At 40.4% G+C, this 15,839-nt stretch overlaps 2 protein-coding genes across 5 annotated transcripts in view; one reads left to right on the top strand and one right to left on the bottom strand.

The window, feature by feature from the left end:
- Positions 1-1,589: 1,589 nt before the first annotated feature.
- On the top strand, positions 1,590-3,217 carry GPR160 (G protein-coupled receptor 160). Its single transcript, XM_012808121.2, has 2 exons — positions 1,590-1,620; positions 2,031-3,217. Exon 2 carries the CDS (start codon positions 2,098-2,100, stop codon positions 3,112-3,114), a length of 1,017 nt encoding a protein of 338 aa, XP_012663575.2. The 5' UTR covers positions 1,590-1,620; positions 2,031-2,097; the 3' UTR covers positions 3,115-3,217.
- A 6,275-nt stretch (positions 3,218-9,492) lies between these two features.
- The window catches only part of PHC3 (polyhomeotic homolog 3), an 84,620-nt gene continuing 78,273 nt past the window's right edge, over positions 9,493-15,839 (bottom strand). For 3 of the 4 annotated variants that reach the window (XM_023516008.1, XM_023516007.1, XM_023516009.1), the window contains one exon: positions 9,493-14,415. In XM_023516008.1, the coding sequence (XP_023371776.1) occupies positions 14,261-14,415 (155 nt within the window). In that variant the 3' untranslated portion in view covers positions 9,493-14,260. The remainder of the gene's footprint in view (positions 14,416-15,839) is intronic. The other variant, XM_003794657.3, reaches the window with a different exon arrangement.

Genomic DNA, 15,839 nt, shown 5'->3' on the forward strand with positions numbered 1-15,839 from the left:
CTCACCCTGAACTCCTTACCCTCAGACAATTTCCTGACTACTCCCTAGAAATTATTCAGTCATCAGTTATCTGCTTTTAGACAAATACATTTTTACTTTTGACTTACCACTCTATTTTTTTCCTTATAGTTTTGAGAAATACAGAAAATCCACAAATGTAATACTACCATATTACACTGATGTGTACCTTTTTAGTTTTTTCCATGTATGTATAATTTCTTACAAAAATTAGATGACATGCATAATTTTATAACCCATATTTCAATTAACATATTGTGGAAGTTTCTAATAACATTACTTTTTTTAACATGTAAGAAATTCACAATGCTTAAAATTTAACAAGTATAGAAAAGACAGAGTGAAATCCTAAGGGTTCTTCCTAAAAGACTGTTTTTGGACACTGTACAGTGCAGTGGCAATATAGCTCACAGCAACGTCAGAATCCTGGGCTCAAGAGATCCTCCTGCTTTAGCCTCCCAAGTAGCTGGGACTACAGGTGCTGGCCACCACGCCGGCTAGTTTTTCTGTTTGTAGTAGAGATGGCATCTCGCTCTTGCTCAGGCTGGTCTTGAACTCCTGAGCTCAAGGCATCCACCTGCCTCAGCCTCCCAGAGTGCTGAGATTATTGGTGTGAGCTGCCACCTGGCTCTAAGAGACATTCTTAAGAGCTGCGTAAAGGGTATCACAAGGATGTACCCCACCTCCAGCTGGAACATCCCTAATCCAATAATCTGAAATGCTCTAAAATCTAAAACTTTTTGAACTCTGTAATATGACACTCAAATGAAATGTTTATTGGGTCATTCCAGATTTTGGATTTTCATATTAGAGATGCTTATCTGATATAATGCAAATGTTCCAAAATCTGAATCATTTTTGGTTCATTTCAAATAAGGAATACTCAACTTGTATTAAATTTTTTTAGGAGTCACAGCCTCACTCTGTTGCACTGGCTAGAGTGCCCTGGGTGGATCACAGCTCCTTATAACCCTCAGTTCCGTGACTCAGCCTGGGGGGTCTGAGCTGCTGGCATGACACCTGCCTCTCATAGTTGCAGTGAGGTGGTCTCACTGTTGCCAGGCCTCAAGCAATCCTCCCACCATAGGCTTCCAAAGTGCTGGGATCAGCGGCGTGAACCACCGTGCCCAACCCTCATCCTCTATCAAGGTTAATCCTTCCCCAGTTTTTGAGTTTGTTTTGCTATTTATGAACATTGAACAGGATTGTAGAAGTAACTTTGGGCCCACTCTGCTTTTTCATTCACAGATTTCTGACCCTCCTCCCTGCCCTTGGTTTCCTGTTTCGTCTGCTCTGACCTCTTTCATCATCTCCTTTTCTTGCTGTCAAATGCAGCTGTCACTCCAGCACCAGCTCCTCCTGCACTGTGGTGGTCTCAGTTTCCGGACTGTCCTGCCCCTTCCCTCATTCCCTCATCTCTCCAAGGGCCCAACCTGAAAGATACACACAGAAGATAAAAACTTATCTTTTTTCCTTTACCTGTGTTCTTATTTTCAGCTGAATCGTCTGTTTTAAGCCTTTAAGCTTCAGAAGAAAAAAAAGATTTTATGTGAACACTCTTGCAGTTAAAAAGCTTTGAAAATTGCTGTGTTCAAGGACCCAGTAAGTATAGCCTCTAAATTTCACTAACAGAAATAGAGTCTAGGAGAGTGGGGCTGGGTGTTAAGCCATCAGTGGTTGTTTAGAGTATTACTGTCAAGCTGCTATTTTTGGCATGCATTTTAGCTCCAGTAGATGAAGTATTTTTTTCTTTTCACAAGTTTTTAAAACCTATCCTTTTATAGACATTAGTAATATATAATATTCTGGTTTAAAAATCTGGGTTCTGGACCGTTTGGGTGTACACATCATTTCTGTATTCTATTAAGTATGACGATGATATAATTCCTATTTAACTATCTGGGAAAATGAATTAAATTAGATTTTTAAGACTAGAGATGCTTGCTTTATGAAGTGTTAAAACAAAGATGACATCAAGATTAACATCAAGATTTTGCCACTTTTTTTTGCAGGGATGAAAAATAAAGCAAAGCCGTGTGCATCACCTGTATTCCAGCAGTCCTCTGAAATTTAACTAAAATGATGACTGCTCCTCCTTCAGAGAACTGCTCTTTGACATACCAGTTACATCAGACACACCAGCCCCTTGACTTTAACTATCTGCTCTTCTTGATCCTACTTGGGAAAATAATATTGAATGTCCTCACACTAGGCATGAGGAGAAAAAACACCTGTCAAAATTTTATGGAATATTTTTGCATTTCTCTAGCATTTGTTGATCTTTTACTTTTAGTAAACATTTCTGTCATATCCTATTTCAGGGACTTTGTACTTTTAGGCATTAGGTTCACTAGATACCACATCTGCCTATTTACTCAAATTATCTCCTTTACTTACGGCTTTTTGCATTTCCCAGTTGTCCTGATAGCTTGTGTGGATTATTACCTGAATTTCTCTAAACCCACCAAGCTTTCGTTTAAGTGTCAAACACTATTTTATTTCCTTACGATAGTTTTACTTTGGATGTCAGTCCTGGGTTACGTTTTGGGAAGCCCAGGTGTCTCCCGGGCCCTGAAGACATGGAGTGCTTACTCTCATCCCTGTCCTTTCTACATCAGCAGCCAGAGTTCCTGGCTGTCCTGGTCCATGCTGGGGGTTTTACTTGTGGCACTGATCACCTCTTGGTCAGAAGTTATCACCCTGGTACGGGCTATCAGGATAACGTCCTATATGAGTGAGACGATCTTGTATTTTCCTTTCTTGTCCCACTCTAGTTACATGGCGAACTCTAAAAAGATTCTCCTGTCTAAGCTCCTTGTCTGTTTTCTTGGTACCTGGTTCCCATTTGTGCTGCTTCAGGTCATCATCCTGTCACTCCAAGTGCAGATCCCAGCGTATGTTGAGATGAATGTTCCCTGGTTGTACTTTGTCAACAGCTTCCTCATTGCCACAGTTTACTGGTTTAATTGTCATAAGCTTAATTTAATACACGTCACATTACCTGTGGATCCCTTCGTCAGCTGGAAGTGCTGCTTCATTCCACTGATAATCCCTAATTTGGGGCAAATGGAAAAGCCCATCTCAATAATAATTTAGTATGTTGCCATGTTAAAACCAATTAAAACTGTAAAAATTAAGATTTTACAATGGAAAAACTCAGGACATGTAAAGTAATGAACTGAAACTCCCTTACCTTTTTAGAATGTGTCTTTTGGAGCTATGATACTTATTAAAAAATGTTTTCTTTTAAAAAGAAATTCCAAGAAGTTTTTATACTTGTTCAAGAACACTCCACGTTACAAAAATTTGTTAGTAACACAAAAATGAAATGAGTTAACATTTGGCCATACTTCTATTTGTGTTACCCCCAAAACTTCTGAACATAAACTGTTGTAAATCTGAGATTTCACTGCCTACCTCAAGATATAAACTTAGACAGTTTTATCATATCCAGCCAGAAAATAAAAAATACTTTCTTAAAACGATTTGTTTCAAGCTTCAGTGTAAGGAGATTAGCTCATTTTAAATTTAGCTAATTTTTTGCAGCTCATTTCATAATTCCAACTCATAGAAGCAACCTAAGTGCCCATCAACTCATGAATGGATCAACAAACTATGGTATACCATGGAATATCATTCAGCCATAAAAAAGACAGAGACTTTTATATCTTTTACATTTACCTGATGGAGTTGAAATATATTCTTCTTAGTAAAGTATCGAAAGAATGGAAAAATAAATATCCAGTGTACTCCATACTAATATGAAATATATATATAAAAACAATTACATTTCCTCAGAACAATAAAACACTATTATAGTCCAGTTGGGGCGGGGGGCGGCAGGGCATGGGGTGGGATCTCACCTAAAGTGCACTTTGTGAGGGTGTAGAACACGCCCCCTGGGTGAGGGGCTCCTCTACCAATGGAACTTTACCCTGGAAGTGAGAACAATGTAAACCTAAAAATTGTACAAATTGTACCCTCATATTAATTTGAATAAAGCTGTAAAAAAAACAGCCATTAAAATAGATTCAGCTAATTTTTAATACAATATTCCTGGAATAAAAGGGTTTTACACTTTATGGAGAATGACTAGGGGCCTTTCCATGACATGCCAGGTTTTTAGTTGTAACTTACAATCGTGTTAACGGTGCCCCGTGCTGTGTGAGCGAGGCTTCGCATCTCTAGATGAGAAGGGGACTTCCTTGTACATTATACAGGTTTCAGCAGCACTTGGCCCTCTGCCCACCAGCAGCCTGTGGCACCTTCCCTAGACCATCTCCAGACATGGCCAGGTTTCCATAATCGCTGGAGTAAAACAATAAGTGGTAACAGAATGTGAAGTCACTTTTTGAAAAAGCTACATAGATTTTGATCATTTACAAACAGTAACACATTACATAATCTAAACCTACCTTTTCCTAAAGTGCTGGCTTTTAACTTTGACATTTATAGTAAGATTGTTTTTTTTTTACATCATGACCCACATATTCTTTTAACCACATGCATGTATATGAGTGTATAACAGTACTTACCCTTATACAATGCACAGGTAATTGTGATCCACAAATGGATTACTTTCCTTTATGTGAAAAATGTCCTAAAACCAGTGTGCTAGAACACAGATAATATCTGAGATTCAGGAAGTGCTTCCTATGACACCACAGCACCCTACCAAGGGTGACAAAGTGAGACTCTATCTTTAAAAAAAAAAAAGTTTCCTAATTATTTGTCATTTGAAAATGTATAATGCCCATGAACATCTCAAGGCTTCAAAGTCCTGTAGTGAAGAAACTCATTGACTTGAGCACACAGGTCTGTTAGTCAACACCAGCCACCTACAGGGATAAGCTGGGGAAGAATTAGGAATGGAGTAGCAGTAATACCAACCTGAGCCCTTCTAGCGAACTGGTAAAGTACTGGGAGAGTCTCCAGGACACTGGACCAGGCTGTCTTCCTGTACGGCTGCCGACAGCTCAACAGTCATTTCATTCCAACTGAATCTACCTTCAAATCTAATCCCAGGTAATGGCTGGCCTTGCTGGAACTGCCCCCACTGTTATTGGGTCTGTTAACAGAACACTGCAGGGAAGAGAAGCCACTGTCATGAGTGGCACACTATTAAAACAGAAAATCACCTCACTCTATAGAAACCTCATGCATATGGCTCGGTGCCTGTGGCTCACGTGGCTAAGGCGCCAGCCACATATACCTAAGGTGGCGGTTCTAATCCAGCCCATGTCCGCCAAACAACAATGATGGCTGCAACCAAAAAAAAAAAAAAAAAAAAAAAACTGGGCGTTGTGGCGGGCACCTGTGGTCCCAGCTACTTGGGAGGCTGAGGCAGGAGACTCACTTGAGCCCAGGAGTTGGAAGCTGCTGTGAGCTGTGATGCCACAGCACTCTACCCAGGGGGACAGCTTGAGACTCTGTCGCAAAAAAAAAGAAACCTCATGCATAGTGTAGACAACCAACTGTATCCAAAGTTCAGCAGAAATGACCCTGTGCTCCAGGGCACAGCCGGGGTGTTCAGACAGTTGAGTGGTGCAGCCAGACCCGGCGCCCCTCCCTTCTCAGCTGCTGCGTCCTCTGAAGGTGCTGCCTTCTAACTGGCCACAACACAGGTCCAAAACCTGTTAAAACTGAACTTAAATTAGTACAGATTTAGACTCTTTGCGGATTTCACGTAAGAAGACTATCGCAAGCCCCACAGGCTGCTTGTTTGCTCAAAAGATTCTCCATGTCTCACAAGCTTTTAAAAAAGAAATTATTCAATAGACTAGCCAAATGGAAGAGGCTTTTATTTGTAAAGAAAAGAACTTACAACTGGTCTACAATATATTATTGTAATATAAACAATATAAATAAATGATCCTGTAGGCCCACTCATCTTCCAGACCCACATGAAGCAATGTTACAACAATATTCTGTGAAAATGTGCGGCTAACAAAGGTGCAATTACAAGCAAGTTGAAGCAGCAGAATATAAGGTGCTTTAATAGTTAATGTTGCCATCAACAAACATTTGAATGCTCAATTTTACTTCACTGAATACAGACAACAGATATGAAAAGCTAATTCATACACATGCTACTTGTCAATATGAAAGTGCTTGCTTTTTTAAAAAAATACACCAAATGGACACTTTTTACATAGATCAGATGTGCTCTTACAATGCAAAATTAACTTCATCTCAGGTTATACATTTTAAAACTGCAGCTATCAACACCAATCTAGGAGCTCTAATGCTAAGAGTGCTAAACTACTTCCTGTCAGGAGGACTTTAATACAATATTCAATGTAAAGAATACATCTGTATAATCTTAACATTTGTTTTCTGTAAAGATAAAATTTCTCTTCCCCTTGGTGATGCTTTGTTCATCGTGGGAGACCATCTTTTGAGGTTTTAATAATATGAAAAGTCCTGTTTCAGAACAATGGGAGGAATGAAAAAAATCAGTTAACGTGCACTGGGTGCATCCACAAAATAAGTTTATCATAATAATTTGCTTTTGTTAAAATACCAACAAAAAATACTTTTAGTGAGAGGTTAAGAACTATAAAAGTACTAATTCATAAAGAGGGTTGGAATGCAGCCCCCACCGTCAGCGTCCACCAGCGTAAATCAGCCTTCGCTGCAAGCACAAAGCCCCCGGATTGCGAGCACAGCTTCGGGAACTTACTTCTTTTTTCCTTATGGGAAAAACAAAGATCTAGCCTGTGAATAAGATGACTAGGAATCTAGTTTAAACAACTTAAATATTCTAATTCTAAAATTATACCATCTTTACGTATTCGGTTGACTTTTTAAAACTGACTACATACACAGAAAGTATGTAATTGATATTAGGTACACTTTAAAAGTAATTTTTAATCAGTACCCTGGAAGAATTTTTTTAAAACTCAAGACTGTTTGACTACTTAGATGTTAGTATTCCTGTTTTCAATTAGTTGCAAGACTCCAATATCGACTCTAACTCAACAGTTATTGGGACATTTTCCTACCTGCAACTATGATGTATAAAAGTTTTAAAATTTTATATTTCTGTGGAGAATGTTAGTATCAATTGAAGTTAATATTTAAAGCTATGTTAATAGAGGAATCACAGTATGACTCACAGAATCCTACGGTGAGGAGGGCCCTTCACCCAGTTAACGGGGCCTCTCCCCGAGTGCTCCTAGAGCCCAGTGTGGGGTGTTTCCTGCTCACCAATTCTGCATCTTAAAGGACGTGCCTTCACTACCTAACACACGTGCTTTCCACTGCTGATCCTCACAAAGCTTTAAAAGGTGGATATTCTAATAGCCTTAAAATATAATAAAATTTATTTTGTCTAATCTTTCTTGCTTTAACCAAAACAAACAATAAGCCTGTTCTAGTGCTTTCCTTTGAGAGGTATCAGTTTTGGGAAGTTGTTACACTACCAATACTGAGCAAACAGCTTTTGTAGTTACAAATGTACACAGAGGTGCCATCTGCCACACACCCTGTACAGCAGCAAGCGGAGAGATTCAAGCGTCAAAGCAATGCTGGGAATACAGGCACCACATGGCCTCCAACTATAACGGGTAGTCTTAATTTTGTAACCTAGTAAGTTATATGATCAAGTGACAGCAGGATTTGAAACATGGGAACTGTAATGTGATGCAGACCCCTTAGATTCATCAAGCCTAATCCTTACCCAATGCATAAAAAGTGCCTCTTCAGTTCCAAGTCTGTGGTCAGTGCATTGGGTAGTGAGTTGTCCACACCAAGCCACAGAGGCCTCTGGGAAGCCCCTACCTGCCAGCCTGAGTCACGTGCGCTGCACAGCATGGAGGAACACGGCCTGCTGACATGTGCAGCGCACGGACAACAGTGCCTGCGTCTGCGTGTTCAGCAGTTCACAGCAGCACTCAAGATAGCGTCTTCACGTGCTTTTGTATGTGCACGTTCCACCTTCATCCTCAGAGAACACTGTAGATGACCTGGGAAATGGACGCTTAATAAATAATTACCTTTCAGCAGAAGTTCTTAATTATAAAATGAACCACTAAAAAGGAGAGAACTAAATAGGAGCAACTTTAAAAACACCCCATTACGGGCTGGGCATGGTGGCTCACGCCTGTAATCCCAGCACTCTGGGAGGCCTCAGTAGGAGGATCCCTTGAGCTCAGGAGTTTGAGACCAGCCTGAGCAAGAGTGAGACCCTGTCTCTACTAAAAAGACAAAAACTAGTGAAATGCAGCAGGTGCCTGTAGTCCCAGCTACTTGGGAGGCTGAAGCAGGCGGATCTCTTGAGCCCAGGAGTTTGAGGCCATAGTAAGCTATGATCACCACAGCACTATACTCCAGCCTGAACAGCACAGCAAGACCACAAACTTCTTTCTAAAAGAAGATGGTATTGATTTCACTAGTGACTAGAAGTCCCAGCGTTCCTCACTGTCTTTCCCCACTGTCCATTAAAGCTCTACCAGTCGTGGATCCACCACTGATGCTCCATAAAGGCTGATGGGCTGTGGCAATCCTCAGTCCTTAAGACAGTTACTTTAGTCCATTTAAACAGGTGATCTAGGAGGACTTAGTACCTTACTCAGATTCAACTAAGATTACGTCATGTTAGCATAATGGTGTTTTTTGTTTGTTTGTTTTTGTAGTTTTTGGCTGGGGCCGGGTTTGAACCCGTCACCTCTGATATATGGGGCCGGCACCCTAGCATAATAGTGTTTTAAAAGTATAGTAATTTTTTTCCAAATTAAAATTCATTCTTTACGATGCTGCTTTTAAACACCACATCTTGTTTTCCTTGTGTGGATTCACACTGAGCCCCGCCACCCTCACTGACAGCAATTCTGCACCTCTGAAAGGCAGCAGGAAAACGTTGCTAAGGTATGAAGCTTTCAGCTGGGACTTGGCTTTGTACCTCTTTAACATTTCAGGTTAAAATTCTTGTCTTTAAAATGGACAGCACCTGTGGCTCAAAGGAGTAGGGTACTGGCCCCATATGCTGGAGTTGGTGGGTTCAAACCCAGCCCTGGCCAAAAACTGCAAAAAAGAAAAAATTCTTGTCTTTAAATAAAATGAAATATCCACAAGCTACATAAAAAAGAGGAAAGCAAAACATTTGTGGGAAATATTCTGTCTTCACAGAACAAAGTTTCCATGAGAGGACGTCTGTGGGGCCCTGTCCTGTGTCTGACGGGGAGCTGGGCTTCCAGTCTAAAGGGAGGGCCTGGGCTCCCTCTTCACATATGTTCACGAGGAAAAAGTTCACAAAAAGCCAAATGTTTTTCTCTGGAATATGATGGTAATAATTATATTTGTATTAGTATTTGACAACTGCCACAAAAGCTTTCTCTCATAGTATAATTTTAAAATACACTAAGTTCTAAAGATGAATATACAAAACTTTGAAATTTCTTAAATTTAGGAAACATTTTTTCCAAAGAAGGTAATCTAATTTTAAATCTAAAACATTTTTTTAATGAAGTGCCTTCTACTGCTCCTGTGAAGGAGACGACAGTGACGCATTTTACAAACTTCTCGTATCTTCCCAGTTTTTAAAAGATGCACTTCTTAACAAGTTGAAACTAAATTTAGTTAAGACTGCATATTTACTTTTCCTAACACTGTATTTGTGCTTATCCGAGTTGAATCACAATTTTGAGATGAAATCAAATGCTCTAAACAGATTTATAAAATACCAATGCTGATGCAGGTGGGTAACCAGTCTCTGGATGATCCACACTGCCGTGCACCAGAGGCAGAGGAAAGCTCGCGCTTCCCTGACGGCAGGACTGGAGAAGAGAAACCTGCAGCTCTCAGATGCTGACACAGCCTCACAGCAAAATGCCTTTTTAAAACAATCTACAAGATTGATTCAACTGTGGTTATCTGAAAATGGAAACTCTGTGTAACTCTGACAACTCAGTTACAACAACTTTTGAATTTGACAAATCTTCTCCAACTATAAAAACTGTCACCTTTTTCAGAAATCAAAAATCAGTAACTTATGTATCATTGGAACTATTAATATCCACATCTCTGAGGAGAGGCCACTTGATGAAGAATGTGAAAGGATGAGTCTGAGGACAGGCCAATCCTGACATGTGAGACCTATAGCTTGCTTCTTGCTGTGTAAGTCACTCCTCCGCACGGCTGGGAGAGGCGCCATCTACACAGAACAGCTCCACTTAGCTCACCTGCTCCTCTTGGACCTAGAATGCTCTTCCTCCTGTCTGGCGTCTCCACCCAGGACCCCTCCCACAGGCCTCACTAGTTCCAGACATGGGGCACAAGCTGTGTCTGCACAAGCACACATTCTGCACAGGTGGCCAGTTCCCACTGCCTGAAGGTTTACTGAAACATGACTATTAGGTAGTAACAGACAGTCCTACCCCAGATGCCTCCCTCCCTAAAATTAGCCTTAATACAAAATCCTCTCTAAGGGTTTTCAGGAAAAGGTTTCTCTAAGAAGAAAGTTTTCACAAAATTTTCTTAGAGCTATCAGAGGCCTTAGGGGAGATGCTGGGGTGAGGCCCTCCAGCACCTTTAGCTCATGATCAACGCAGCAGGCCGCCATGTTCCTCTAACTGCCCAAGGGTTAGTCTTTAAGTTACACAACATAACCAGGCTGCTCTGGTTGAAAAAATATCTTTAAGACATTTTAACAATGTGTCTGTTCCCAGATTTTATCCACTGGATACGGCTGTGAGTTCAGCATCATTTACATTAACCTGTAATGGTTTGTTCTTTCACGGCCATTCACGTGTGCAACTGTACTGCCCTGGACCATACTTGTGCCATGGGGGCACCAAACCTTGAAATGAGAAGAATGGACTTTGACACCTTTACCAGAACAAGACAGTGAGAGGGCACTACACCAGACTTCAAGCTAAGGCTTATTTTGTGAATAAATGTCTGATTATAACTTTATACCTGATACATGAAGAGTAACCATGTCACAAACTGTTCAGAAGTCTGGTCACAATAATACTTGTTTCATACAGTCTTAAGTGTTTCAACATACCAAGAAACAGTGGGATAACTAATTAAAAAGTCACTTCTATTTCTAACTAGGTAGAAGAGCAGAACCTGATGAGGGGTGACGCAGGCTCTCCACTAACCAGACGGCAGATCTGCACCCGCCTCTTTCCACAAGCTACTTCACAGACATCTCGGTCCCTGCTCCACCTTCTGCTCCTGGGCAACAGCTCTTAAGCCAGGACTAAGAGGCGTACAAGGATTCCACAGCAAATTAAAATGCCACCAGGTAAACAGTTACATGCCACAACTACTGGTAACAGAAGGTGACAGGTTTGAGGACAACTCCGTCTCAAAATACATTGATTACTCACAGCTGCACAGCTGTGCCCTACACATGCCTGCACAGGCTTCATGAATATTAATGTCACATAAAAAAATTTTATAAACCAATTTGCAGTTGTTTAACTCTCCTAAGAACCTAAGGCTTAAAGCAAATAAAATTTCAAACTTACAGTTTTTTTTTCCCAATGGGAAAAGAGTGCAACAGTTTAAAGTCAGTAAATATAAACTTAAATAGCAAAACTAGGTAGAACCTCCACGCTCCCCTTCTGCTCATCATTCTGTCACCCAATTAAAATCTTAAAACAATTAGCAATATACTCTCCCTGCCTATTATCATGCTAACACCGTGCTTAAAGCTCAGGAGAGAGGTAGGTACCTAGCATTATCTATATAACCATTATACATAATGTAAGCTTTGAAATTAAGATGAGTAAATCACTTAGAAAAACAGCTACATTAGCAGAACTACCAGGTTAATAGCAAATGAGCCATTTATAAAGAAAATAATTCACTTAAGGAAAGTAAGTGCATTTTCTGGGTATGTTTTGAGTGGGGACAACAGGACTTCTGTGCTAGTTTTAAGATTGTAAAATTTAAGGTTATAAGGTATTCTCTTACAGAAACCCCTCTTGTAAGCCCCTCCTGGGTATTTAAGAGTGTGCTAGGCATAGGGGCTTTCCATAAGCACAAAATGACCAACATCAGAAGAGGGAGTGAACAAAAGGAGAACCCAGAACAGTTCAAAATTAATACCTCAAAGGCCACAGATAATACAGTTGTGGGAAGGAATTCTTACTGCTGGAGTCTGTCCTCAAATAATCAGTACTGTACTAATTGTGGATAACCTCTGAAAAGCTTTAACACCAGGGAAGCTCTCCCTTTGTGCCTTCCTCCCCTCATACACTGGGCCTCTCTTACTAAGACTTAGCTTACATTTGTGTTCTGAAATTTCAAGGTGAGGGGAAAGTCAAGCGTGCGACACAATGTCACAATGATTAACTGCTAGTAAATGAAGATTGATTACAGAATACCTAGCTTTCCTTGAAAGTTTAATCCAATAATTAAAAATGTGATATGTAACACAGACTACGAGCTATTGTAGGTCTGGAACGTGAGCCTTAAATGACATTCTAACCCTACACCTAACTATCAGTAAACATCTTTTTTAAAACACTACACAGAATCCCACAAAGCATACATTCAAATAAGAGGCATCTAAAGATTAAAAAAATTACCCGCTGTTATTTTTATATAAAAATAATCAACATTCTCTAATGTACACAAAGCCAAAAGATAAATATAGTATCTGTGATGCCTTCAGTGGCACCTTTAGTCTTTACTAGCTCAACATAATCTTGTTGAAAAGAGCAGTGAAAATGACACTCAGGGCCTCTCTTCCCCACTTATCTGAACTTCTCCAAGTAGACATGTGTGTGCCTTCAATTATTAAGATACCTCAATCATACAGTAAAGCTAAGACATAAGATTCAAATAAAACCTCCATAATCCTCTCAAACAGAATGTTTGATGTCCAGGACCACACTGCTCTCAGAGCTCCCATTACTTTGTTTTAGCGTCATAATTCTATGGAACACTGTTCAGTGAAAGGTTCTGCTTTAAATTTTTTTCCCTTAAACATGTACATAAAAATTAGATCTGACTACTGAAGAGAAATCACTTAGTGAGTGCTTTGAAGGAGGCATGCAAGTGTTGACAACGGAGAAATGAATGTACCCTCCAGCTAGACCTGCGCATGCGCCTTGGAGCATCCAGGAGCAACCCAGGCCCACTACTCACCAGCCCGCACCAGAAAGGCCCTGCAGCTCACAGGCACAGCTATAGTGCACCTCTGTCAGAGCAGAGGGGCACCAACATACAGGAGATAAATGTGAATCAGCACTTTCTGAGAGTCTATTTGTTAAATAAGTGTTCATCCTTATTTGGCAGGCCAATTCTGTGGGGTTCTTTTCTTAATATGCAAAAAACTGGAAAAAAAATCAGCAGAATACTAATGCTATCTGAATAATACTTCAATTGTGTATGTTTTCCTTGTTATGTCTCATCTTTTAAACAGATCCCTTTGGGTGAAAAAGAACAACACTTATCACTTCTACAAGTACCACCAGGGCTTCCCGGCCTTGGTGCTGATGCTTTGGGCCGGGCTATTTCGGCACGAGCAGCATCCTGTGCACCTCCCGCACCCTCCCCAGAACCAACACAGAGCTGTAACCACCAAAGTGTTTCTAGGCATTGCCCCTGGGGAGCAGAACTGATCTAGATTGAGAACCACTGCTCCAAATGTACAAAAACTTAGAAGATGACCAACTTTCTGAGTTCAACCAAACTCCTGGTCAAACTGGGAACAGAGACCAACTCTTCAGACTTCCAAATCAGCCTTGTTCACATGAGAACACAAGTTCTTTTTTATGGACAAAGTATTTGTCTACAGGACACTTTTTAAAAAATGCACACTGATTTCATCACATACAATTTTGTCACTGGACTCCTAAATTATTCCATATCTCTCATACAACCTTTAGAAAACTAGTAGGGTAGAAAACTGTCTAAGAAAACCAAATCAAAGAGGAGAATGTAAATCATTACATTTAAAAGGACCCTTTATATTAATGATAAACATCACCTTTAAAAAAATTATCTAGTATAACACATTTCTTTGAAAAATATCATGGCCCTCTATAACAAGTCTTTCAATGTTGCGTGTAACCTGTAAAATTAATTTTATCACTGTTGGTTAATTACGAAAATGATAAATTACTCTATCTGTAGCAGAAACATCAGCATTTAATGCAGACATCCCAATGTGCTTGACCATCCGTCAGAGGAAGTGTAACATTCTAGGCCAACTGGGGCCTCTACCTTATGAGTCAGCTGGAGAGGAGTAAAGCTGCTGCTCTATCACAGGTTCGTGTCTTTGTTAAGATTCCTTCAAAGAGTTGATGCGTGCACAGATCTTCAGGGCAGGGCCAAGCTTGATATTCATGGCACTCATGAGATGGTCTTCCTTCAGCAAGAGGAGGGCCTGTCCATCAATCTCTTGTGCTCTGAACTCATCTGCAATATCCTGGCAGCCTGAATTTGAAGGAAATTAGAATTAAGTACGTAATAATCAAATGTTAATCCTAATAGTCACAGTATACTCTCACTGGATCTGAGAATCCAAAATAAAGGCTGACAAATATAATTTTTATTTATGGTTATCTTAAGTTCACTCTTACAGAAGAGAGTACCTGCTGGCATTCTGAAAAGAATTCAAAACCCAGGTAAAGCAGCCAGGCACAGTGGCTCACACCCATAACTGCAGCACTCTGGGAGGCTGAGGTGGGTGGATCACTTGAGCTCAAGGAGTTCAAGGCCAGCCTGAGCAAGAGCAACACCCTGTCTGTACTAAAAATAGAAAAAAATTGCCAGGTGTTGTGGCACACACCTGTAGTCCCAGCTACTTGGGAGGCTGAGGCAGGAGGATCACTCGAGCCCAGGAATTTGAGGTTGCTGTGAGCTATGACATCATAGCACTCCAGCCTGGGGAAACAGAGTGAGACTGTCTCCAAAAAAAAAAAAAAAAAAAAAAAAAAACCAGGCAGAGCAATTTGCTTGTAATTTCTGCTCTAAAAATAACACTACAGAAATAACTAGTAAGAGTCAGGTAAAAACCGCACAACATCATCAGTCTAGATCAGTGTTTTTCAACCTTTTCTTAATCTCAAAGCACACTTAGCCCTGTAGTGAAACTTCCATGGCACACTTAAATTATGTTGATTTAAAAAAATAAGAATATACCTACTGTGCTTTGAACTTCTATCAAAAATAATTAATGACCGTTAAAACTTTCTGCGGTATACCAGTTGAAAATCGCTGCTCTAGGTGGTACATTTCCTTCATGAAAAGGTCTGTAGTGCCACCTGCAAGCATGCCACACGTGTGACAAGTTTGGGTTAACTGGGTCTTATATCTCATGAACTTATCTTTCAATAATACATCCTTCACATACAGATATAGAGGAATAAAATATAACAATTTTATTGTTATTTACAATAAATAACAATCTAGAAATATTTTAGATTCTCTGCTATTTAAGTAACAATCTAGAAATATTTTCTCAAGCATCAGAGCATGACTTTCAGTATCACTTGTACCTTGTTCTAATTTATGACCTTCAAATGCCAAGCACATCACTCAGAACGGAAAATGCCCTCTGGACCGCGGTGTCAGTCTACAGCGCTGCTGAGGGCCACACCACACTGCTCAACTTGCAGCTGCTCCTCAGAGCTTAGTGTCTCTGGGCTTATCTCCACTTCTGGTAAGAAAACTTCTCACTGGGCTCAGCACCCGCAGCTCAGTGGTTAGGGTGCCGGTCACAGACACTGGGGCTGGCGGGTTAAAACCCAGTCCAGGCCTGCCAAACAACGACAACTACAACAAAAAAATAGCTGAGTGGCTCGGCACCTGTGGCTCAAGCAGCTAAGGCACCAGCCACATACACCTGAGCTGGCGGG

The sequence above is a fragment of the Otolemur garnettii genome, unplaced genomic scaffold, assembly GCF_000181295.1.
Source record: "Otolemur garnettii isolate 467f Iridium unplaced genomic scaffold, OtoGar3 scaffold00084, whole genome shotgun sequence".
Lineage (NCBI taxonomy): Eukaryota > Metazoa > Chordata > Mammalia > Primates > Galagidae > Otolemur > Otolemur garnettii.

Excerpts from the sequence above, each read along its gene's own strand:
- GPR160 (XM_012808121.2), top strand. The coding sequence starts at position 2,098 with ATGATGACTGCTCCTCCTTCAGAGAACTGCTCTTTGACATACCAGTTA.